At 43.8% G+C, this 27,132-nt stretch overlaps 1 protein-coding gene across 1 annotated transcript in view; it reads left to right on the top strand.

Moving 5' to 3' along the window:
* Positions 1-776: 776 nt before the first annotated feature.
* Positions 777-27,132, top strand: part of msrab (methionine sulfoxide reductase Ab) — a 31,144-nt gene continuing 4,788 nt past the window's right edge. The window contains 6 exon segments of the mRNA XM_034111987.1: positions 777-833; positions 835-1,060; positions 6,821-6,889; positions 7,050-7,169; positions 10,367-10,471; positions 20,768-20,874. Coding sequence (XP_033967878.1) covers positions 777-833; positions 835-1,060; positions 6,821-6,889; positions 7,050-7,169; positions 10,367-10,471; positions 20,768-20,874 — 684 coding nt within the window.

Here is a 27,132-nt window from a genome sequence, read left to right on the forward strand (position 1 = left end):
CAGGTTAACAGTGAAACCTGTTATTGTAGTTACAACTCTTTTTATTGACATGTCATTTATTTAGTCTCTCTTTGAAACTCTCAAACCAGAAAGTGTTGAATTTGAATGTTTGATGGTATGTATTTTGTTGCTGTTGAGTTTAAATGTAGTGTTTTAAAATGATCAGCGATGTATCTATCTATGTTTGGCTGGAGTCTGGCGATCTGGGGAAGAACATATTCATTTTAGTTGTCATGTTTCCATTGGCCTACAGCGTTCAGAACAGGAGCTGATAAAAACCAGTGACTTCTGTAGTCATTTGTTGTGGGAATGGATGTCTATTTTAATCTTTCCAACTAAATGCACAGTGTGAGTGTGGGTGTTAGTGGGTTTGTTTTTTTTGAGTGGGAAAGGGGCTCTCGTTTCACTTACAGACAGACTGAACATGCTATAGCCTATGCACTTTACACGTTTGTGTGTAACACATGCAGGCCTGCAGGACTCAAGCCACTTTGCAAGCTATTAGTGGACTCTTGAAGCTGTTATTCTTCAGGATAAACCCCACACACGCATTCCCTTATGTAAAATAAACCACAAAGGGATACCCAGCATCCATACATCCATACTCCAAACTGACTTTACCAGAAGCACCTCCCACCAAATGAGAGCTGATAATTGACGCGAGCTCATTTGCATGCGGAACGGTGTGGATATTTATTTAAATTTAATTTCGTTCCCGCACACGGTGCACTGTAGGCTTTTGTGCCAAAGTCATATTAACCCCTTGATTAGTTAATATGCAGTGCACGACGTTGCCCACGCACGATGAATATTCATATCTGTGCGTTTTTTCTCCGCCGTCTCCCCTCCCCCTGTCTATCCCCTCCCCGCGGTAAAACGCAACTACCTGATATGGCGTTATTCCGGAAGAGACTGGCATTTTCTCAGTTCTTCTCACAAACCGTTTGGTTTCTTTTGCTTTCTGTGTCGCTCGCTGCCACTGACTCAATGGCAGATAAGACTCAGCTGCCGAGCAGAGACCGCTGTCTGAAAGGAAGAGAGGAGAAAATGGTCGTAGCAGGTAAATAACACTCGGTGTCGACAACAAGCTGTAGCAACATGATGGAGGTGATCCCCCAGCTGACACATAATAAATAGTCCACGTGCTTAAAATATGCGTGTCATACGCTACGCAGCGGGATGAGCTCAAGAAAGTTCACGTAGTAAAGATAACCGAAAACATAAAGGTTTTTGAATAAACTAAAAGTATGCTGATATGCAGACATACAGCCAATAGTATAGTCTACACCCACATATTCCTGTACACATAACAGGACATAATGTTCATCCGGCTTTCTCTTTACTGTACTGTATGCATGCATGCATACATGCATGTGTGTAGTGCTTTATTCTATTTTAAATATCGATTCAATGTTTGCATTGAATGAAGGAGACAATTGACATTTTCTTGTGCAACCCCTGCAGGAAAAAATTGATTGCAGCCAGCGCCATATAGATATATATAGATAGTCTATATGGCGCTGATTGCAGCTAATGTAGATACCCAAGCACACCTTCATCCATACATGATTGCCAGTTGGTTATGGATAATTTCGGATATACTTGCCATTAATGTCTGAGATCTGGACTTTGGACAGTACATTCTACTTTGTTGTTTAATTTCTCGTCAGTTTTGCCTACCCTCGCCTTCATGCTTAGACGCTGAGTTTTGAGGGACAAGGTGGTGTATGTTGCAGCTTCCACTTATTTTAAAAGATTTTTTTTAAAGTTGATGTTATTCAGAATTTGGATGAGAAGTGCATACTGTTGTGATTTCTGGCGCAACCGTTCACACAGTTTATACTCAAACAAACAGTGATTTTCTCCCTTTGAGTTATGGTGATGGACAATTACACTAGCATGCTTTTTGGCCTGTTTGGTATTTGGATAAGGACAACTTTGAGTCAACAACTATAAATGTATTTTGCGTCATATGCATGGTGGTATTTTGCTGCAAATATGTGCTGATTTAAATCAAGATAATTACAAATCTTTATGAATCAAATTCCCAGCACTGCCAGAGACATACTGGTGCTTACAGGAAATATGATATTACTATATCGATGTTGTCTAAAGTGAAGATTTTATTTATATTTAGTTGGTTTCATCGATGTGAACATTTACACCCTCTTTTGTGCCCTATTTATACTGTTATCTATCCTTGCAATGCAGAACCAAGTAATGTGTGCTTTTATCCCTTAATTCAGCTTTTCATAGTCATATTTTGGGACTGTAGGGCTCGTAGGAGTAGGTGAAAAAGATGAAACATGGTGCGATTACAGCCTACCTCTAGTCTTTACATACTCGGATTGAGGCCTTCGCAAAGTGCATCGTGGGAGCTGTGTGTGAGGGCATAGGAGGAAGTGGTGCCGCAGTGTCCAGGGGCCCATCTGGGCATTATGCGCATGAAGGCTCCGCCCGTCGTAAGTTCCTGCTCCGTCTGTCGAAGCAGCTCGGAGACACCGCATGGCAGAAATCTGTTCCTCCCCTTTCACCGTGGGGGGCAGCTTAGGTGGGGACAGGGTTGTTCTTGTGTGTGTGTTTGTGTGTGTTGGAGTAAGCATGAGTAATTTCGGGATTGCAAGGACTGTCACCACATATGCCCTGTGCTGTCCCAGCGTTGTGTGTGAGTGTACACATTTGTCCTCTCTACAATGAAGATCACTTATTTAGAAAGTTTCTTCCACCCCTCCAGCCTTTTTAAAGAAGCTCCTTGTTCCATGTTTAGACATCCCGGTGTCCTGCGGTCCCTCCCTCGCTCCACTCAGTATAATGTACTCTGTGACCTTGGCGAGAATGATCCAGTGGCAGATTGCTACATGGTAGGGGCACAGTAGCTATTATTTTGACTCAGTGCAGGATAGACTGCCAATATTTCTTCCAAACAGCATGGGGGAGGTCAGCTGACCAAAATCAATCTCTGTTACATGCTTCGCTATAACTCTTCAAAGCAGGTTCATGGCGAGATATATTTCTGGCATTATTGCTCTGTTGTTTTCCCATCTCTGCTGTCTCCAGATGCCCTTGCTTTTTTGACTTCATAGGGGAAGGAAACATATGATAGAAATTTGGAAAGCATTCAAATGAAATATATAAATGGTAAATAACTAAATTAGATATATTTGCTCATGTACTCTGGCTCACAGAACGTCCTTGCCCCACATGAAATGCATCCACGTGGGTCAGTTAGGTGCATTTTTGTCTTTATAAAGTGTATCCTGCATCTTGTAATTACATTTTTATGATTTTCCTTTCCTAAGTATTTAAAAACTAGCCTCATTTATGTTGACCGATTGGCCATCATTGGTCATCTCCAGTTTTCCTTGTCAGACTGGTGTTTGAGTAAAAAAAAAAAGTAAAGCCCCAACAGGATGTGCCTCCATCTTGCTGGAAGGGGATAATGGAGCCAGTGCTATAGTAGGTACTCTTCTCCATAGCAACTGTTTCTGTTGCTAGGTTACAGTATGTATGGAATGCATGGACGGCTTCAATGTTGTACTCTTCAGAGTCTAGACAGATTCCTGACCTGATCAGAGGAAGGTTTCAATGTTTGAGTGTCTCATTACCAAGTTGTGTGGATTCTTTTGAGGCCACAGTGGCATCTTTTCTTTGACTTACCTCGTACTGATATTGAAAATCGACCACTTCCCACCAGCCTTCCCTCTTTCCTCCCCTCCCCTTCCCTTCCTTTGCCCCACTCTTTCTCGCCCCTACCCATCCTCCCAATCAGCAGAGGGTAGTTGGCAACAGTATAAAGTTTCAGCGTCCTCCGACGACTCGTGCCTGACTCTCTGCCAACCTGTGTGAAGCTAGAAAGCGGAATAGCGAGAGGGAGGGAAGCGGAAGAGAGTGAGAGGGAAAGGGAGAGAATGGATTTTTGGAAGGAAATAAACAGAGCAGCCTGGAGATCGACCTTTCCGTTACCAGTTGTGGTATCCAGGGATAGCACCTCTCCCGTGTCTCTGTATGAGGGGGCAGCAGCGCTTGGACTTCAGTTTTACGGGTGAGAAACACAGGACCATGGGTATAATCGAAGGGTAACAAAGACCACATATCATCCGAAACAATTCAAACGAGACGCTATTCTAGTTATTACTAGCTAGTAAGCAACAGATAGATTGTTGTGCCCTTGACTGACGGTAACCATGATACAAGCACAGCGGCAGGGTCCGATGTTTTGGTTCTGGTCCAGCCGCCTACAACCGCCATGCTAAAAAACAAAAGGTGGCCAACGTACTCCGCTCCAGTCCCGCTGTACTTTAAAGCCTGCACTGTGCTTTCCCGATATCCTTGAAAAACAAAGGTGCACAAAAGAAATTACGCCCATTTCTCATCCAAGTTGGGGAACAATCCTTCATGAATCCTTTCCCCAAATTCAGCCTGTTTTTCTTCTTTTGTATACTCAGCCAGTCACCCTCCCTGCTTGTTTTTGGTCGTCCTCAGTTCTTTCTTGTGCTGGCGTGGTGAGGCAGTGTAGTGAGGGTATTCAGCCAGTTCTTTCTCTGTGTTAGTTGGGGTAATTCTGGCAGAATGGGGTGTGGGCGCTGGGCTGGCAGGGGGGAATGCTGGGCTAGGCACAGTGAAAGGAGCCAGCCTGGCACCAACTGGACCTCTGCCAGCTGCTCCATGGGAGAAATACCCTCAGCAGAGGTTTGTGTGCGAATGACTGCATGCTTGTGTGCAGGAGGGTGGGCACGCGTTTGTGAGAAGAGAGTGAGGGATGATGGGAAGGTGTAAGGAAGAGAGTGTGAAGCAAAGATGGGAAGCAGCTGAGAGAGACGTGGGGGTGGGGGGGGGTCTTGGGTCGGAGTTGGCTTCTCTGGACAGTGCTTAGTCGGCGTGTTCTTGGCTGTCTTCATTTGTACCTCCCTTTTTTTTGTTTGTTTATTTGTTTGCTTGTTTGTGTTCTCTCTTGGATGAAGTGCTAGGGCTTTTTTATAAAACGCCCAAAGGCATGGTGGTCCGTAAGCCAAAAATAATCCTTCACTGCCTCGCTGCTACCCTCATCTGTTGCTTCTCACTCGCTATTTACTCCTTTTATTGTTTTGGCAGGCTGATCTCTCCTCCTCCCACTCCTCCTCCTCCTCTATCGCGCACTTGTCTCTCTCTCACTCTCACATTTTCTCCCTCCGTCATTTGGCAATTTCAGTACTTTTTATCTCTGTGGCCAGAAAATGCAGGACAAGAGGGTGAGAGTGAGCAGAGGATGGAGACTAAACGCATTCACAGAAGAAGGATGATGATTTCTTGTGTCAGCCTACCACCTTAAGTCACCCCTGTGGACTGAGACCATTAAGCCGGTACAGTCACCGACACAGATGTATTTTGATTGCAGCCGACTGTGCCAGTGACATGACCTCGTAGTGCCGAACAACCTGCTGCTAAAAGATAGAACTGTTGCACAAAAGGAGGGCAGGAAAGGACTGCCTGAAGGCATCCCAGGCCTCTGTGACATTTCAGAAGTCCTTTATGCTCCTACAATCTGCCACTGCACAGAACAACTTTGTCTCACATCAAAAAGTGTTCTTTAGGTGGCCCACCAAGATAATTTATCAGCTGTGATGCTTCTTCTGCTCCCTGTGTTCTTCAAAACACTTGTTAATCTTTAAAGTACAGACAGGGCCCTGTTTCTTCGGTATGCTTCAGTACTATCTGGCCTTACAGTAATCACTCAGTAGGAAGTCATCTGCAGGTAACTGGTCTTTGGCCTGTTGCTTTGATATACTTTATTAATCCCTCATCCTAGTGTTAGGAGCAGTGTGCTGCCATTTTGAACGGCGCCCGGGGAGCAGTGTAGGGAACGATGCCTTGCTCAGGGACACCTCGGTAGCACTTGGTCTTGCCGGGACTTGAACTGGTGACCTTCCAGTTGCCAAGCCAAGTCCCTATCGACTTCGCCACCACCGCCCTGTTGCCACATGCGGAAATCATCGCAGGCCTATCTAGGAACTATGAACTAGTATGGCTATATCAGATTAGAGATTGTTTCTATTCAGGTCAATGTCACACATCACATCTCTTAGCAGCCAGGGAGCAATCACACATTGAACTAAGAGCGAGCGTCCATTATGGGTTTGGCCTAAGCTCTTACTGTTTATCTGTAGACTAATATTAGTGGTTGCAGTACAAACCAGCCTTGCTTAGTGGAGATTTGCACGCTAAGTCACCTCAGTCTTCTTAAACCCTAATCCTCCTCACACATCTGTGAGTTACACACACACAGACATGCACACTTCCTTTTTAGCACTCTAATTCCATGCAGCGCAGTTGGCAGTAGAGTGCCACCTCCCTGCCACCTCTCAGCACTCCAGTTTGTTTTACTTATCGGATATTTTTAACAAAGTGAAGGGTCTAATTTGCGCGGCCCTCCGCTGCTCCGGAGGTTCTACAGGCGCGCGTCCCTATAATGTCGCCATTGGTTCGCTTTATGGACACCCAATAGTGGCAAGACTAGCACTTAAAACACTCACATTAAAAGGCGTATACTAGCAGAGTAGGAAAGATATCAGAAATAACTGTGATCCTGTTTAGTTGTGGGAATGGACGAGAGGACAGCAGGGATGGAATGGCTGTCAAAGCCGTGTAATCTCTTAAATGTCTTCCAGTACAGAATCCTTTGGCTCTGATCCGCTGGTCTGGGTCATCCTGTAAAGAAGTGTTGACCTCTGAGGCCTAGTTAAGGCCGCTAATGGGCCCCTTTTACACACACACTGTGATTTGTGCTATTGAATATCAGTGTTATGATTTTGATTCCACATTTGTACACTGTTTTGCTTTACAGACAAGCATGCTGTCAATGGGCATCCCACTGTGGAGCCTTTTCCAGAAGGCATGGAGACCATCATGTTTGGTGAGATGGTACAATTGCACATTTTTATAACCCGTTACGGAGTCCTTTGTTACCAGTTTGTGGTTACTGACACCATTTGCTAAAATGAATGGATGCTTTGCCATCACAGAAGCACTAAGCTGTGGTGGTTTGTGTGTTTGCTTGCTGTCTTTATGTCCAGGTTTGGGCTGTTTCTGGGGAGCTGAGAGACTTTTTTGGCAGCTTCCTGGAGTCTTCTCCACACAGGTTGGCTACGCCGGCGGCTTTACACCCAACCCAAATTACCAAGAAGTTTGCTCGGGTAATACACTCTTCATCTCATGTGTATTTGCACATTTTCACATATTCATGCCCTCCACTTTTTGATATTTGTTGCTTGATCTAGCTTCCCCCCCTTTGAGGAAGTGAAGTTGCTTGGTTGGATATTTCTCTGTGAATTCCGGGTCCAAGTAACCAAAAAATGCAAAGGGAAAAGAAAAAGATACAGAGTCATAAAGGGTTTTTTAAAGCACGGCAGTCTCATCCTCTCGCCGCCTTCCCTTCATCTGCAGTCAACTACTCAGAATGCACTGCTCCAGATGGGCTGCACCGCCCGTCCCCACCCCCCCCATGACCTACTTGTAAGGATTGGGCTCTGTACTGTGATGTACTGCGGCGTTTCTTTTTTGCTAACAGAGGTTAGTTTATATGAAGCGCCATTAATGGGCTTCTTTCCCCGTAACTGTGATTTGGCGAACATGATGTCGGAGATACAAGCTTGATTACTGTGTATTTGCTATCAAAGCCGTCCAAATTAGTTTATTTTTCGTTATCCTCATTTTGAGTTCAAATGGATTCATGTAGGGCGTTGATATTTAATTCATACGAAGATGTCTAGCTCTGTGTCTTTCTCTGCGCCTCTCTTGTGTTTTAGGAGTCGTGAGCACCTTAGTTTGGGGCTTCTCCGTTTGGCTGCATCATCACAGGCAGGCATGGAGTCTAGGTGCAGACGCAGCATGGGGGACATGGAGAGGAGGGGAAATGCGCTTTGGGCTTGGCTGGCAGACTTCCTGAGCAGAGCCCTTAAAGGGATTGCATGTATCCTATCTGTCTGCCTACCAGTCTCTCTTTCTGTCAGCTTTCCAATAACACAATGGTCAGCTATGGAGGAGGAAAGAAAAAGAGAGACTGCAGCAAGTGAGGAAACGGGTAAAAATAAACTTTTGCGGGGGAAATCAAATTTGAGGAAAAAGTATGAGAGAGAATGGTTGCCTGTCCATCGGCTGAGAGAGTGCAGGCGTCGCTCTAGTGGCCATGACGGAGCCATGACGGAGCAGAACACTGCGACGGCATGAGACCGAGGAGCTGTCAACACAGCCAGGGCAGGACAGACAGTCGGACAGAAAGAAAGGGCTGATGGAACTGTCAGCAGAGCCAGGGAAGGATGGACGGACAGGCAGAGAGATACTGTAGGTGGATGGTCTGACAAACAGAAGTGGGAGAGGTTGAGGTGCAGTCAAATGTGTCTTGGAAGGAAAGACAGCTGAGAGATGGATCGGAGATGTCATTACCAATCAGCATATTTGATCTTGACTAACGGTGCACTCCATTTTGCAGTGTTTGAAGTACAGAATCTAGAGTTGATGCTGTAACCTTTTGTGCTTTAGCTCTACAGTGTTGCAGGTGGTTAAATCCAACACTCGTCAAACCCAATTGACACAAGAGGTTATTAGGTTTTCAGCCACCTCTAAAACAGCCTTTTTTATCGCTCCAAAAACAACTCCTTTTTGTATTTTCTCCTCTGCCACAGTTTAGGCAACTCAAACTGTTGGTACAGTTGCGGTCATGAAACCAATGTTGCCTGTTTGTGCGGTACTAAGCGTTAACTGCTGTCTTCTTAGTCAATGTAACTGCTTTTGTTGACCAAACAGACAACATAAAAAGACCCTAACTACCCCCACAACCACAAAAGGAGGCTTATAAGTAAAACATAGAACATTATAAATGTTAGAACAAGCGCCTAAGCCTGCTCTTTTTATGTTTGGACTTTCTCTTCATAAAGTCCAGTTTTGCCAATGTAACCAACAGAACAATTAAACAAAAAAGGGCAACACAATGTCATGTTCATTTGGGAGACCAGCTTCCCCCAGAAAGCTATTCACTCTGCTGAAGTGTCCTTCAACCAAAACATTGAATCTCTAGCAGCTTTAGTGGCTTCACCTTTTAGCCTTTCACCCCCTTTAGATGGGACACACGAGAACATGCATTGCATATATTCACATTATGTCTTGACATCTAGCTTTAACTGCATTACTGCCTCATACTGCGAACCCAACCAGAGCAAAATGTGTGCATATGATATGCTGAGGGTTGTGTATTGTATACTGTCCTTGCCAACCTTGGTAAACAATTGGTCGAAAACTCACCTGGGCTTCGCTCTAAAGCTGGCACATGTGCTTCCTCTTGCTTCTCCCTCCCTACAGCTGATGTCCACCGTGCGGCCTCCTCTTTTTGTTCAACACATTCAACACATTCAAAGCACATGTTTCGCACAGCCATGCTTTGCTTTCATGCCTAGTATTGCTAACTTCCACTCCCTGTTGTTAATTTGTGTTAACCTGAGTTTTATTAAATTCATTTATTTTCCTACAAACCAAAAAATGGACTTCCTTGTCATCACATTCTTTGAGCCAGTTTGTGAGATCATGTACACACGAGAAAAGTTGGACACACTGATAATGTCCTTATTACATGTTGACCAATGTGTTCATTAAAAAAGGGTGCCGCGTACTCTGTCTATTTGCAGTCATGACAGAGTTTTCTTGATTTGAGTTCAAATACTGTTTGAACAGGTGAGGTCTTCCGTGTTCATTTGGCATGAGGTGATGCTTTATTTGCCAAGTGTTTCAGAGTGAGTTTCAGGCCAGATGGCAGCCCTTCTCCCATTGTCTGCAATGTATCTGATGCATATGGGCATGCCTGTGTGTGTGTATGTGTACGTACACACCAGGGAATGGCTGCTATTTATTCACACCTCTGTGTTTAGAATCTAAAAAATATATATGTTTGTGTTGAGGTGTGTAAATTCACCTTTTCTGCTTTGAATGGTTGTGTACTGGTGTGTTTGTGCACCAGCATGTGAGATCTAAAGCCTTCCCCGGTTTGAGAATGCTTGCAGGCAGCTTGTTGAAGCTTTGGGGTTCTGGCAGCTGCAGACTGGAGCGAGTGTCGGTGTGCTTTTGGCAACTTTTCCGCGATAAGCCTTAACCTTTACCGCGCCTTCTCTCTATCTGTACCACTCTCCCCCCCCCCCCCCCCCCCCCCTCTGTGCCATAAAGGTGGATTCAACTTGAATGTCTTCTACCTGTGACGCTTGCACTCAATGACACCTACACAAAACACTCAAGGGTGCTATTCTGCAATCTTTTCGTTCCTAATCGTTTTCACCATGACATGCATCATTGCCATCGGTTTTTTTTTTTTTTTTTTTTAACGTCATACCTTGTGATTCTCCTTTAGGTCTGACGGGTCACAATGAGGTGGTGAGGGTGGTCTCCTCCCCGGAAGACGTTAGCCTGGAGGTACTACTTAAACGCTTTTGGGAAAAGCACAATCCCACACAAGGTAGCAACATGCAGATACACAAAAAAACAAAAATTCCCCCTAAAATAAGAGCCATCCCGAGGGTCACGGGGTGTATTAGAGCAGAAGGATGATGCCCAGACGTGTGGCTGCGTGTGCGTGGTGATGGGGGGAGGTCTCATGGGTGTAAGTCAATGCCAGACAGTGTTAATGTGTCTGAGATCCAACCATCCATGGAAAGACACACCAGCCTGGTGCGTGTTCTAACCATAACTGCAGGAAAACGCACTCTGTGTCGAGCATGTGCATGGCATGTACTTTACCTAATTTAACCTAGCTATTTGGCATGCACTTCATATAAGGGCTTTGACTGATGTGATAGTGATGATTCTAAATGTGGTATTTTTTTTCTGGGTTGTAAAAAAAACTGGTTAAACTTTGCTGTGATAATTCAATAATTTGCCAATTGTTTTTGACTCGGGTTTTTAACTCGGTTCTGATCCATATTCCTACACTAAACATTGCATTGTCTTATCCAATCTCCTATTAAAAGACACATGGCTTTCCCTCACCCGTCTCTTAGAACCATCCCCCACCCCAAACCCCACTCAGAGGCGACAAGAACCCCATCCCCTATACCCCATCTCTTGATTCTCTTGCTTCTTGCTCTCTCTGCTCACTGGAGGAGGTGATGTAAGAACCTTAATGCACCAGGAGGGGGGGGGGGGGGGTGTGTGTGTGTGTGTGTGTGTGTGTGTGTGTGTGTGTGTGTGTGTGTGAGATTGAGAGAGAGGGCGAATGGACAGGCAAAGAGGTACTCTGCTCACTCATATTAAATGCAGGGAGGGGCATGACAAGTTGAGAAGAGATGGATCAAAGATTCATAGGCCCGACCTTCAGCCTTTAAACAGGCTCACACACACACACACACACACACTGAGCTCTGTCATCTCTTTTGCATCCGTCATGGTTGTTTCTGCTACACCGTGTGACCTACATAGACCGAATGTCGGCCATGTTGTGCATCTACCGCAAAAAGCTCACGTATGAGGTGAATGTAGTCATGCACATTCAACGTCATCTGTTCTACTACAAGTGTGTTGAAATAAAAAAAGGCAAAGATGGAAGTTACTATTTAGGTCCATCCGAGACATCCACATCAACTCTATCAGAGGAGATTCTTCGGTTCACTGTGGCCAAGGGCAGAGACACGTCTTTCTACGGGCGAAGGCACAGGCAGAGCCGACGCGCCGAGGGGCGAAGGCAGTGAGGCCAGAAGAGAAGTCATGCCCCTGACTCACTGCCTTGTCTCATCTGATGTTTTATTAAAAGCACGCAGCTTATTGACTATGAACTTCATTATTATTTCATTGTTTTGCTACAGTTAAAGCCAGGCGACTTATTCCGAAATAACTACAAACTCCACTATACTTCTTCCTTTCTTTTTCTAGTAGTGTTACTCCTTGTGCGTGACTTAAATGTGAATCCCTGCCGCTTCTCTCTTCTCCGATTCTGGGTTCACGTGTAGTAGAAACACCTCTGATTTGACAAATGTGGCGTGGAGTGGTGGAAAGGGCCCCGCTGGCTGTGCCTTCACGCATGCTTAAGCTCCAATTTATTCTGTCCACCTTAGAGCCAGGCTTAAAAGAGAATGGAGAAATTAAGGAAGTTCTCTCCTTTCCCTTTCAACTGCAGGGATTCACCAGAGATCAACACATATGGAGACGAGCCCCGGAACATAGAGAAGTCTGTTTTCTCCTGACAAGATCAACACAGAGCCCATCCTGCTTTATATATACACTCTTATGTTGGAGTTCATGTGGAACTATCATGCGCAGATGCATATTCAGTTGCATGCATACTTCCTTTTTAATGCGTGTGTGTGTGTGTGTGTCTGAAAGTGTGTATGCACATGTGTGTGTATGTGTTTTGAGATCTGTGCCTCTCTGCTTTGCCTCAGTTCAAAAGGGTTTAGTCCCGACAACGTGATGTCGGGCTGCGTCGGCTCCACCAATCCCAGCCTGGATAGCAACATTAGCAGCCAATCAGAAACTCCCAGCAGCCTTTGCTGTGTGCCCTCTTTCCATATTCAGCAACACTAGTCTCAATCTGCTGGCTTCCCTGGGATGTTGCATAAAGACCCCCCATTTTAACACGCTCCAAAATTATAAGTTTCTTAAGTCTTCAGTAGCATACCTTAACACGTGTGTGCATGGAAACACTCGGAGCACAGAGGAACTCTCAACAGTCAAAGTGACATCTGCACGTCTGATGGCAACAGCAGCTCCGGTTCATCGCCGGGGGTGAAGGGAAACATGATTTGATGTATTTAGATCACTGGTGAGATGCGAACACATCTTGCTGTTCTTTCACACACTGCAGATCAATTGTGCACACGTTTCCAAACACGAGCATACTGTTCACTTCACATTATGCACAAGTGCTCATTATGCCTACTCATAGACAGCTTTACTCCTTTGTGCGTTAATGCGAATAGGCACGACACACACAGAGGCTGCACACACGCGCATGGCAGTCGGTTTAATGGATACTTCCTTGTTGCAGAACACAGGCCCTGTTTCACTCCCTGTTCCCACTGGCCGCATCGCTCCCAGTTGAGGATTGAAGGATCTTATCTTGCCACTTCTTTGCCCTGCCCACCACTCCATTCTCTCTTCTGCTTCTCCCCAAGTTGCACCGCCACCCTTTTATCTGCTCCATAGAATGAACTCTGCGATGTCCCCCTTCCTGTCCCACCTTTTTGCTTCTTTCCTTCATCAATTTTACACTATTTCCCGCTCTCTTCCTGTCTTCCCTACCTCAACTGTCTCACCTGCACCTAAACCCACCCCCCCTTCCCCCCCCCCCCCTGTCCTCTTTGCAACGGGCAAAGCAAGAGAGTGAGCAAGAGGCCCCGGAGCCCGTCAGAACATCCTCAGAGCAGCGTTCCCCGAGGCCATTCACTCATCACACAAACACACTCGCATCCACTCACTCCACTTTTATCTCTTAGTCACTCTCTCCTCCCTGCTCCTCATCCTCCCCCATCCTCCTATTTCCCCCACTCTGCCACTCTTCTCCTCAACAACTGAGGCTTTTCCCCTCCTCTTTGTTTTCTACTCATCCCTTTCCCTCTCCTTTTACTTCCTCTTTCCACGTTCCCTCCATCCTCTCTATTTATTGAGGCCATGCAGTATTTATGGTGTAGGCTGCTGATGATGCGTCAGGGAACGGCAAAAGACACAAAAACACAAATGCGGCTACGATGGCCGAAGCGGCCGTTCCTCATTTGATAACGTTGGCACGTACATGCACGTTCACCCCTGTAGGTAGACTGCAGTCACACGGTAGAAAGGAGATATATTACAGGTATTTGAGGTGGTTAAGGGCAATTCCAAAAACAGTGATGGTGGCCATTTTTCTCCATTTACGCTTTTTCCTTAAAAGTTGCCTTGTGTAGTTTCTGCTTAATGGTATATACTCTTCAGCAACAAAAATATCCTAACACATAGAATATAACAATGGCTTATCAGACATGCACACAGACGTGGTCGGATCAGAAAATAGAGATAAATCAAGCTGTCTTCCATCTGCCAAGTCACGCTGGTGGCAGTTACTTTCTGACAATTAAAATTAGCATGAATATTCCTTATATGATATCTTCACCCCAGCTGGCTGCGACACACGCCAATTCCCTGTTGGGCTACCCGCTGTGTCACTACATCCCTCAATTTAGGGATGCCCCCCGCCATCTAAAGCCAAACCTCGCAGGAGGTGACCTTGACCCCTGACCTGTGACCTCTGCAACCCCCACACTTCTAACCCAACCACTTCCTCTCCGCTGGTTGGCTGAAAATGGCGTACTCATTACCAGGTGTCAGTTATTACGCCCTCACACACACTGACAGTCCTAATTTATGGAGATTGCGGCACGTGTGTGCACGCTGTGGGGGTTGAGTTATGCGTCTCTGTTTGAATATGTTGAAGATCTACGTTTTATAACTTGAATCTCTGTGTTATTTATTTAGTTTTGTTAGCTTAACATTATCAGATTTTTTTGTGCATTTGTTCACATTGCATGGAAATTAAATATGCTTACAGATAAGAACATCATTGAAACAATATAGGAGAAATGACATTGAAAGCGAGGGGGGCGTGTTGGTAGAGATAAGAACGAAAGGGAAAAATACATGTTAGAAAAGAGGAAGATAGTTTTAAAAGATTCTAACTTGAGCTTATAGTTGATTAGAGTCAGACACCTCTCCAACGGTGTTCTGCATTTTAATGATTGACACCAAATAACACACAAATGCAAGCGGAGCCTAAATATGTTCAGCATTCATTTCAATTTGTCAAAAATTGGGAGTCATTTGAGTGTTTATATTGAGTTGAAATATTTTTGTTCAGAAGAATTAGATGTTTAAAATCAGTAGCGTTTTATAAAAACATTGCCTTCAGGGAAGTGAAACCAGCTTTTTACCGAAAATTGAGGATGTTTGTATATTATTGTAGTGATCTGCAGCAATGCTCATTGGATAACATTTCTGTTGCATTCGAAATTATTATGTGATATGTACATTTGATTTAGAGACAGATCCTATTGATTGAAGCATGTATACATATACGTGCAGCATGTGGGGAAACTGCTAAGTATAATCCTTATATATATTTTTATAGCCAAACTTTAACATATGACATCAGATATGGGGAATTTAACTTCGGACTGATTTGAGTACAACAGTATAACAAGCTTTGTTAGGTTTAGATGCAACTAAAAATAAACAGTGTAAGGGCCAGAGTCACAGTGCTCTGACAACATGCCCAGAACCATGAAGTGATCACGTTAGAGAGCACCGCTCCAGCAGAGAATAAAAAAGGCAGCCAAGTGGAGATATAACAGATTTTTTTAAAAGACACGACTAGTTACCGCAGTAATCTACATGATCTGCACCTAAGTCATGTATACAGGCATATGGTACTATTACCAAGGCACACACACAGTCCTACTGTTGGTTTAAGGGTGCCTTTGTATGTGTAGTGTCACCATCTGACAGCCAGCAGCGCATTGCTCTCTGTGTTGCCTTGTATGTTTGCATATGTCACATATTTACTCCCCTTAGAATATATATTCTGTGTTTGTGTGTGTTTGCACGTGCAGGCGAGTATGTGCGTGTCCACTGGGGATGCTCTCACCATCCCAACTCCGTACTCTGCCTCTGTCTCCAGCGCGTCAGGAGCAGCTTACATAAGAACAGGGCAAAAATAGCAGCTGAGAGGGGAGAGGAGGAGAGGGCTCTGCTGGCACGCACACAGTCGTAACGGGACCGCGGGGCACGGCACAACCCTGAGTACTATCACGCATAAACACACACACATGAGATGGACGACTGCAGTTACCAGGCATTATATTTCTTTCTGATTTTTTCATTTGCGGTGTACTTTTTTTGACAGAATAGTAGAAATAGCGATAGTTGGTCAGACTCCCATCAGTGTAAAAAACACCAAATAATTCCCACTGATATTTCATCTTGGGGGCAGGGCAGGGTTTGGGTTCTCTCTCGAGAACAAGTATTACATTGTGTGACAGTGTAGGGAAAAGGATGTAGGGGGAGGCACAAGGAGATCAAATGACACGAAAAAAGAAACATCAGATTGTTCATTAGTGCTCACTCTGCTGCAGTCTAATTGGTACGCAATGCCAAGTGCAATAATTCCAAATTCACTTCAAATGTTTTTCCTCCAAGCTCACAAGGATGCAAAAAGTCACCAATTATGCAGAAACATCTTTTAATTGCGGACTCTGACAAAAGCCTAACTGCTGACATTTGTATTCTTTCCTCTCTGTAATTAAAGTAATTTTTTGCCTTACTTGCAACCTTTTTCTTGTTTTACATCTTCTTGAGTGCTGAGATAAAGTAGCTGAATGAAACAGAGGGAAAGGAGGGACGGTACATAGAGAGGTGGAGAGGTGAGGCTAATCTCAGCTCTTACAGTCGTTAACGGATGAAGGATCGTTGTGTAAAAAGACGCCCAGGGAGAATAAGCGCGGGTCAGGCCACCGCTTCTGTAGAGGAGCGTCACGCATCGGTACATTGCTCTTGCTCTATGCCACCTGATATTTCTGTCTCTTCATCTTCTCCTTCCTCCTCTTTAGCGGTTCTTTACCAGCATCCCTTTTAATCTGATTACCGTCCCTTCATACTGTTGGATCTCTTTTTTTTTGTTTTAAGCATGCAACTTAAAAACACAAGCTTGGCTTTGCTTAGTGCTTGCTTCTGTCACCACCCCTCGACACACACACAATCACACATATATATATATATTTTTTTTTTTTAGATATATGCCTGTATTAAAAATGAGTGAAAGGGAAATAAGGAAATAGCTAAAGACAAAAGTTGAGCGAGCACAATTTGCAGAAAGAATGAAGGTGGAAGTGGAAGATATGACAGGCTTTTATCCTCAACATGCTAGCAGGCACAAGCTGAGCTGTGCCATTTTCTGCCGGGACTCGAAGAGATTTTACAGAGTTGCAAGAAATCTCAGCGGGTTTAAACGCAACAAGCACAAAAAAAGTATGCATGTACGTTTGTGTACGCAGGTTTGTGCATGAACGTCTGCTGGAGAGAGCACCCACTCCCTCTGAGACGTGAGACACGCCACCACCTCCCACTCTGTCTGATTTTAGCACTTGGGTTGACGGGGCTACTTTTACATTTTCTTATTTAGGAGGGTATATTAATTAATATTTTTGGCTTTGTGGGCGTAGGTCAGTGACCCCGAGAGGCGGTGTGTGTGTGTGTGTGTGTGTGTGTGTGTGTGTGTGTGTGTGTGTGTGTGTGTGTGTGTGTGTGTGTGTGTGTGTGTGTGTGTGTGTGTGTGTGTGTGTGTGTGTGTGTGTGTGTGTGTGTGTGTGTGTGTGTGTGTGTGTGTGTGTGTGTGTGTGTGTGTGTGTGTGTGTGTGTGTGTGTGTGTGTGTGTGTGTGTGTGTGTGTGTGTGTGTGTGTGTGTGTGTGTATGTGACCCGTAGCCCCTCCCCTTCTGTCCACCCCCCATTACCCTCTGCTTTCAGAGGCAAGGCTCTCATGCATTATGCAGAGAGAACAGGGAGGCTCTCATTAATAATTACTGCCGCCTTTGATGGATGGAGAAAATAACGAAGGGGGCTGTTAAAAATGGAGAAAGCAAGAGAGAGACGGCGTAGGCATACGGGGGGAATCTGAGTTTTTTGGGTGGTATTTGTTGCCGTTGTTTGACTGAATGCTTATGGGCATTGTTTTGGCCCTAGTAAAGACAAAACCTAGGATGATGTTTTGGGTGGTGTGATTGGGGAGTAACTCCCTGTCTGACGGTGAAGGGCTTTCTTAAGATATGATTCATCTTAATGGTCTTTGTGTTGGAAGCAGCTATTACCACCCAAGGGTGTTTGTCTCTTGACTTTTCTTTGATATTCCATATCATTAACCATTTCTCTGTGATGTATTTGTTGCGTTTACTTTCTTATATGATAAATGAAATGTCTACCTTTCCTGCAATGTAGAAAATCATTGCATGATATATGATATATAGGTTTTCCTCTCATGATTAACATGCATGATTTTTTTATATATGATCTTGCACATGTATACACAAAATCGTTCCAGTTTGTGTGTGTTTGAGCTGGTCAGAACCTCGGGGTCAGCAGGGAAGGTCATAGGGAGTAGTAAAGCCACAAGACTTCTGCCAGCCAGCCAATCAGAATAAAGGCTCTGGTGGAGAGCCAATGGCAGAGAGGCTCGGTGGCCTTTGATGGAGGGGCCACCATTAGCCTCATCACTGAACAACAGCGCTGGGGGCAAGATGGCCGACATCCAGCACTGCAGAGATGGAGAGAAAGAGGGTGAGGGTAGACATGGATGCAAAGACAGAGAGAGACAAATGAGAGAGTGGGTTGTACTGTGAATAGCACAATGTAGACAATACTTTTGAATTCAATTAAAAAAATATATGAAATAGTAGAATAAGAAATCCGATGTTTTAAGCCAAACCAGCAGCATGACCCTGTGGATGGCCATGGTGGTCGGTGGGTCTGTCCACCATTTTGGCTCAGAATAATATTTCTAGATGGATTGTCATAACGGACATTCAAGTGGCATTTGAATGATTCATTCTGAAGTGTTAAGGAACATTATACCTGCGTACCATCATCATATTAGCATTGTAACTGACATGGTAACTGGTTGAATTAATAGTTGTTGGGGCAAAGGAAGTTTGGGCAAACTAAGCCTCCTGTCAAATAATAATCGACCACAACATACACTTATTGCCTATGATTGCCAACAGCGAAGGATGCAGACCTTACATAAACCTTATGTAATCTCAAACTCATCTCTCACTTGCCGCATACTTGGGCCATTCAACTCTAGTCCTAGTAATGTAGCGCCAACTCAGCCTCCTGTTGTTTCCAGTTTAATTAACAATACCACATAACAGACATAAACTAAACCTAATAATTAATACTAATGCAGGTTATGTTTGGCTGTTATTTCTGCTTTCACCTCCTGACGTTTGACTGCTCATATTAGATCAGACATGCCTTCATGAAGTCTGGCAGCCAGTCAAATAAAACAAATGACAACCTCGGACCACGACATTGGTGAGCATGTCAAGACCTGGCCCTCTGGGCTTAAGTGGAGCTTCTAACAGACACCACGATAACTGTTGTAGTAAAGATCTTGTTACGGGACAAACAATGGGCTTGGGAAAGATGTGTGAAAGGTTTAGAACAGGAGAAAAATTAAGACAGAGATTGTGGAGGGGCTGACAGTGCCAGTCAGTATGAGGTGATGTAGATGTCAGCTGGCTCACGGCTGCTATTTAAGATTTCAAAGGTAAATTGCACCGTAGAAAATACTTTAAAGAACGTAACAGGATTCTGGACAGAGACTGATATAAACACATTTGTTTAAGGGGTTACTCCATACAACATACTGTTTTATCATATTTGAACAACTCAACTATTTAATATTGTTGAGGACATTTTCAGTGAAGCAAATTCTCTGAGGCATTCAGTATGTGTCTGAGAGCGGGCTTGTCGGCTCTGATTTGAATGAAGACCAGATGAATACTTATAGCCATTATATCAGAACAGACTGTGGCACAGATTCATTGTGACACCATGATGGAAGGTAACATTTAATCTAAAGAGAACAAGATCACTGTGTCAGGGAGATGCCGGCATCGTGTGCCTACAGCTTGTCAGTGAAAATCTGTTTTCACAATATAACAAGAGAACAACATGGAAGATATTACCAGGTGTCACTTACAGTATGATCTTTGACTAAATGTCAAACATGTGAAAACGTATATGGGCAACAAACCTTTTTTCTGAGCTGATCTTACAGGAAAAAATACTTCGTCTGATGTGTAAAAAAAGGGAAAGCTTTTGCTAACATAGTCACAAAGTAAAAGTAGAATTTTTATTGGAAGATCAGAAGAAATGGACGCTAGGAGAACACAAATACAGTTATACTGTTGCATAAAAGACACTGCATACAGTTTTGTTTTAAAAGAGACAAGAAAATAGACTGCATATAAAAAAGTTCTGAGACAGAAGCAGTATCACTTCCTCCATTGTTGTAGCCTTTCATATATACCACTGATGTTTGGCAATCACTGAAAAATAGACAAAGTTTGACCAACTTAAGTGGCAGGGAAGACGGGGGGGGATCTGTTGTTTAAGTGAACTAAGCCACTTTTGCTGCAGGCAGAAAAGCAAAGCTGTAAAAGCTTTAAAGAAGAACACACACGGCCGATGACAGGAGGCCAAAGATTAACTAAGACAAGGATTTATAAGGATAGATGAAGAGAAGAATGGCGCTTTTCAGTGAAGAGAAGAAACAAAGGCTGAGTGGGAGACCGAGTAAGAGAGATAAAGGCAAACCAAAGCCTGCCATGGAGAGGTCCACAGATGCCAGAGCTGCTCAGGAGTGTAGCCTCTGAAAAGCATGATGTGATGGCGGCTGTTTGGCCCCCTAATTAAGGTACACTAGGCTTGGGCCTCCTCCAAACACACTGATGTAAAGCTGATGAAAATTCTGACAATGCCACAGAGAAGACAAAGAAGAAGGAAATACACCCACCTCCTCGAGCCCATACACCTACACACCGCAGGCCTCCCTAATGAAAGCCTACATCTGCTGTGATCTCTGAATTCATTCGTCCTCATGAATTCAAGATGCAGGATGATGACATAATTGTGAAAACCTTTTAAATGCAAATGATATCTTGTGATATATATATGTGATTGCTGTAGTTTTGCTTATTTGTGGGGTGTCTTATTTCCCCTGTGTGTTTGTGCAGGTATGAGGCAGCAGAATGATCGAGGTACTCAATACCGTTCAGCCATTTACACATCCAACCCCACTCAACAGGGTCTCGCATTGAAGAGCAAAGTGGCCTTCCAGCAGGTATAGTACACACACACACACACACACACACACACACACACACACACACACACACGCATCAATACCTCACACATGTTTTCCCTTATAAGCAAACCTGTGCCTGGAGTTTGAGCATCTGCTAAAAAGTGTGAATAATGGTTAAGAAAAAACTGTATTCTGTATAGCTTGAGCTTCCCCGATTAGTTGACTACTCAAAGAGTCGATCTATGGGGAAAAAATCCCAGCTTTATTGACTATTGATTATTCTAACATTTTGAATGCCAAATGGCTTAAAATGCTCTTTTTAGCCCCTTCTAAATATTTCTGTTTGATATTATATTAAATTGAATATTTTTGGACATACAATACAAGAAAACACCTTGGACACTGGTCTTTAAAATGTCAGAAAATAGTAAATAAAATAAAAAATGTCATCCGAGTGTATTCACCGTTAAGGCTTCAGATAGACACTCTTCTTTAATGACTTTCAGCAGTAGGTTTTTGTGTTTTGGATCCTAACGGTAACAAAATGTGGAATAAGCATAACCTCCTTTTGTCATCTCAAAAATAGTTTTTCCGTTAAGCGTGGCTTGGCTGCAGTTTGGAGTTGTCCCAGTTATTTGAATAAGGATTCAAAGCCAGTCTCTGGAGTGGTGACCTCTCAGAGTTTGATGCTGTTTAGTCAAGCAACGCCACCTCAGTTGAGTTGATCCCAATCTACGTCCAATCGGTGACACCCTTTTTGTTTAACTTAAGAGAGGAAGAGGGTCAAGAGGTCATCAAAACTCATTTCTAAAGCTCGTCCTTTCAATGGCACACGCGTCGCCCTTTTGTTCTTTCATCCATCTGTCCGTCCGTCCATCTATTAGTCCATCTATCCATTGATCCCCGCATCACGTTTGGTCTGTTTGTCTCCCCTCGCTCAAAATGGTATTCATGGACAATCTGGAAGGGGGCAGAGGGGAGCAAATTATGATCGTCATGGTTACTTAGGGGTCTCGGGGTCAGCAGTCACGGGCCACAGGGCTGCTCATGTTGCCATGGCGACAACCTCCCAACCTTGGCCTTGGGCTGGGGTCAGAGGTGAAAGAGGAGTGGCAGCTGAGACCCTGGGGAGGAAAGAAAAAGAGGAAGGCAATCAGATCAGAGGGCCATGACTGACACACACACACACACACAGGTTTATTAGCCGTGGATATCACAGTCTTTACACACATAAAATCACATCTGGAGTGGATGTGGCAAATGTGAATTCAATTAAAGTGCATGCTTCATATATGCATTGCTGAAAACACGATTTGCAAATGTCAGGCCCAAATATGTTGATATCAAATGAAAATGCTGCAAATACATTTTGCCTTAAATGCAGAATTTAATAAAAATAGTTGCACTTTAAGTCAATTGTGTAGCTATGCTGGAGCTTTTAGCCATATTAAATTATCCTTGTTATCAGAAAGGAGTTTGCTTCGTTCTCACTTAATTGAAGTTGTGAGAACTTCCAAACCAAAAATCATTTATAAATGTGCTATATAAATAAAACTTGATTTGATAATATCATGGATGGGCTAATGAAAGCCGTGAACCTTTTTGTTTTCCCTTTTTTTTACATTTTCACAGGATCGTCATCAGCAGATTTAATTTCCTTAGTTGTTACAGATCTTTTATGACAACATTGCTCACCAATGTTGTCATAAAGTTTAGTTTTTCAATTATTTCTTGCCCCTGTAAAAAGCAGTTAATAAAATAATCTAACATTCTATAATATGTTATTTCATAAAAAGTTAGAATACCTAATCATTGTTTTTGTTAATAAATACATTTTTGATATAAAAATCTGTTTAATAAACTTTGAAACTCAACTTTTAGACAATATATAAAATCCCCTGCAAAAGATCTGTAACAACTGAGGAAATTAAATCTGCTGATGACGATCCTGTGAAAATGTAAAAAAAAGGTAAAACAAAAAGGTTCACGGCTTTCATTAGCCCATCCATGATATTATCAAATCAAGTTTTATTTATATAGCACATTTATAAACGATTTTTGGTCGAGCCAAAGTGCTGTACATATAATAAAAATAGCCTACAGTAGAGACACTTTACAGCAAATACAATAAGCACAGATTGTTCAAAATATCAATATGAGAAAAACGACACCCTCTATCCTTAGACCCTCACATCATACAAGGAAAAACTTCCAGAGAAAACCCACAGTTTAAAGGGAACATGGGAGAAACCTCAGGGAGAGCAACAGAGGAGGGATCCCTCTCCCAGGACGGACAGACGTGCAATAGATGCCGTGTGTAAATCGAAGAGATAATACATTTTACAGCATATAGACCGAATGTTAGGAAATGCATGTGTCTGTAATAAGAAGATGAATCCACGAGGATGTCAGCTACAATCCTGTGGAAGCCATCAGGGAAGCAGCATGACGAGACCCAAGGCAGGACCGCAGAGACAGGTTCAGCCACGACCCGAAGTCCACGACTTAATCCAGAACTCAGGATGGAGGATCCAAGACACAGGACTACAGCAAGAGGATCAGCCTCGACTCCGGATCCCGGCGTAGATATAGATACAAAACAAGAAAAAAGATTTGGCTGGGTTAATCGGAACAAGCGAATACACAGACACAGACAGAGAGGCAAAAGGTCATTGGATAAAAGTTATTCTTGATAACCCTCTAGAAAGATCTCATGAACTTCCCCACTCAACCTATCAAGACCCGAGCAGTTCTATTAGATATAGGATAAGAAACAGAGATAGGGAGCACAACAACCTATCTCTTCGTCAGATGCACTCCCCCGCTTATCTAAGCGACTCTGTACCCTGTTACCCTTTACAAGGCCATAGACCAGCAGCGGGAAAATGGGGGGTATGTAAGGGTAAGGATTTTTAAGAATAATTATTATATATTAGGTGAGATGAAGCTTACAGTGCCCATGCATCAGTTTGCAAATATATGCTGTCTGATGACAACATTAGAATATAAGGGCAAAATATATTTGATGAAAATATATATTCAATTTTAAAATAAGATATCCATAGTGCCACTGACATTCCAATGAATGCCACCTGGCCTTCCTTTTCTTTTTGAAATGTCTTTATACGTCATTCCTAGCTAATAAATGTAGTGACTACACCATAAGCCTCAGTGTGAAAACCCACCAAATACAGCCAAGGGTTCCATGGGTTCATGTTACGGCACAAAAGTTATATCGAGCATTATCTTCTTGTCACCTTCATGCCAGGGAAAGGCTGAAACCATAACCCAGTTTGCAGCAGACGCTCCAAAAAACACACCCATTTAGGAACATCCAGAGAACAAGCTCTCAGACTCGTCTCCCCTTCTCTCTCCCCCCAACTCTGCTGACACCACCGATCTGTCAACCACTTCAGTGGCACTCCAGTTTCATCTGAGGGCCACTGGGACATGCATCTTCTCAAAGCAGCTGACATGCTCTGAACCAAAATGGCAGCTTCCTGCCCTGAAATGGTTGGCTTCCCGCATTGATGCTGAGTCTCAAGAACGCCCCGGCTTGAAAATGGCATATCTACAGAGGAAGGGCTTGTGTGTGTGTGTGTGTGTGTGTGTGTGTGTGTGTGTGTGTGTGTGTGTGTGTGTGTGTGTGTGTGTGTGTGTGTGTGTGTGTGTGTGTGTGTGTGTGTGTGTGTGTGTGTGTGTGTGTGTGTGTGTGTGTGTGTGTGTGTGTGTGTGTGTGTGTGTGTGTGTGTGTGTGTGTGTGTGTGTGTGTGTGTGTGTGTGTGTGTGTGTGTGTGTGTGTGTGTGTGTGTGTGTGTGTGTGTGTGTGTGTGTCCTAAAAGGCCAACACTCTCTTATCAGGAAAGCGAGTGCATGTTCAGTAGAGTGACAAGAGCGAGTGGGTGGAGGCGATCCAAGACGATCGGAGATAAGACAGGCATCGCAAAATCCAGATTTCACCCCACTGCCAGCCCATGACTCACAAACACACTCGCATGTACGTACAGACACACACGGAGACATACATTTGGCACATACACGCACAGCCCAATGAATAATTAACCCATATGAAGAGTCTCTTCTGCAGGGCTTTCAGTTTCTTAACTTCAGCATTGGGGGGGAGTGGGGGGTGGGTGAGGACGAGTGAGGCAGAAAAGCTTGTTTAAGCGCGAGAGCAGAGAGGGGGAGGAGAAGGAGGGGGGACGCAGAGGGGAGAGGAGAAGGGGGTTCTCTATAATGAAATTTGAAATTTGCAGAACATCAAAGGCTTCTGTAGCCAAGCCGCTGTGGCAGCAGAGCAGAGGAGGAGTGCATCTCTTTCTGTCTCCCCCGTCTCTTCCTCTCCCCTTCTCTCTCTCTCCCCTTCTCTCTTTCCTCTCTATCCCTCCTTCTCTCTTTGCTAAAATGTGTCTCCCCAGAGCTGGGTGAGGTGGGGCTGTTGGGGGTGAGTGGAGGGTGAGAGTGAAGGGATGGGAAGAGTTGATTAGGAGGAGAGTGCAGGGTGGGGGTGGGTTAGAGAAAGAAATGGATGAACGGGTATGTATGTTTGTGTGTGTTAGAGAGCGAGAGGACTGTGTGTGTATGAACAATAGGTTTTATCGAGCCAGCGAGGATATTGCGTGTAAGGCCTTGGAGGGGTGAGTGTGGCCTCTGATAAGGCATCCTAACTTAATGAGCTTGAAAGGGGGGAAGCAGGGGGGGTGCACAGGGGTTCATATGATGGCTGGGAAAAGAAAAAAGGGGGATCGTTTGGGGCTAGATGTCTCGAGGTTGTTGAAACGGGGCATGGCATCAGCGAGTTTTGAAACCAGGCTTCAAGTCAAATGTCTCTTATTTTGAAAAGTCTTCCAAAGTCAGATTCGCCCTTCCACTCATCTCCCGCTTTTTATGCCGTCTGCTTTAGATGAAAATGTTCTTGCTGCGGCGTACTCGTCGATCAGAAGACATCTAATAAGCGTAACCACAAGGCACTATTGGCTAAGAAATAACCCGTAATAAAAAAATGATAAGAAGTATGTTGTTCACAAATAACTTTTTAATTTCCAGGAGGTAAATGCCCTTCCCTAAGTGAGATACTGATCTTTTAGATATTGAGTACAGTGCAGCCGAAACGTTAAAAAGGCGATCGCTCTTCTCGAGAATGCGGAGATGATCTTATGCAGGTTTGTTTTTTTCGGTCTTCAGATGTTGAGCTACTTGTTGTCTGCCCTAGGGGAAAAAAATAACAACGTAGGAGCGCACCGCCTCGAGACTGAAGTGTGTGCATCCTCTCTGCCTCTCAAAATGTAGGAGTGTTGGCTTCCTCGCTCACAAAATGTAGGAGCGCTCGCTGAAGATTAGAGCCAAGCTAAAATGGATGCCTGACCTGAAGAGAAAGAGAGATGAGCAGGGCAGGGAAAAACAAAACCTCTTCATCCTCTGTGCAGACACACGAAGGGAAAGCATGTCTTTTAGCTCACTCACACAGTGATGTGCATGAATGTGTTACATACAAGGCGTGAACACTTTTATTACATTCTATCGTTCATACTTTTATCACCTCTTCACTACAGTGTGTTATCAGCCTCTGGATAATCTCCCATACTCTTCTTCATCACTTCCCTCCATCTCGCCCTGCGTGTCTCTGCACCATCTCTCTGTCTTCGTCCTCTCTCCATCACTCCCTCTCTCTCCCTGAGGGTCATCCAGGGCAAGCGTGGTGCTGCGGACGAGTTGATAAGTATCATGTCAGCCGACTTCATGTGTTTTCCGGCAGAGGCACAGTTATCTGTTTCCAGCGTTTTACCGCCGAGCAGCTTTCAGTTCGGCAGTACTCAAAGTGTATTTACATTTTTTAGATGTTGAAGGGCTTTCTATGCTCCAGGTGTGCAGAGGCAGTGAGTTACATTTATTTTAGGTTTGTGCAAATGAATTGCGGTACCATGCATACCATTTATTGTCTTTTGGCTTTACATTCTGAAAATGAAGAGATGTTGTACTTTAAGTGCTTTTATTTAAAGACAACCTTGAGGTACTTACTATTTGTTTCTACTTGACGCTCTCTACATTTAATTATTTATTTATTTATTTTACTACATTTTTGGCTGCTTAGTTAAAGATCAATATAGTTGATATGAAACGTGTGATCATCTTTTAAAATATGTTAAATATTGTGCCATAATATAGATGAGAAAAGTATAAATAAGCAAATAAAATAAAGATTTTAAAATAGCTACATCCAGACCAGCTACAGCATTAAACACTGCTTACACAGCATTTGCATTAATAATTATAATTTATAACCCCCGATAGTTC

The sequence above is a fragment of the Pseudochaenichthys georgianus genome, chromosome 22 (assembly GCF_902827115.2).
Source record: "Pseudochaenichthys georgianus chromosome 22, fPseGeo1.2, whole genome shotgun sequence".
Taxonomy (NCBI): Eukaryota; Metazoa; Chordata; class Actinopteri; order Perciformes; family Channichthyidae; genus Pseudochaenichthys; species Pseudochaenichthys georgianus.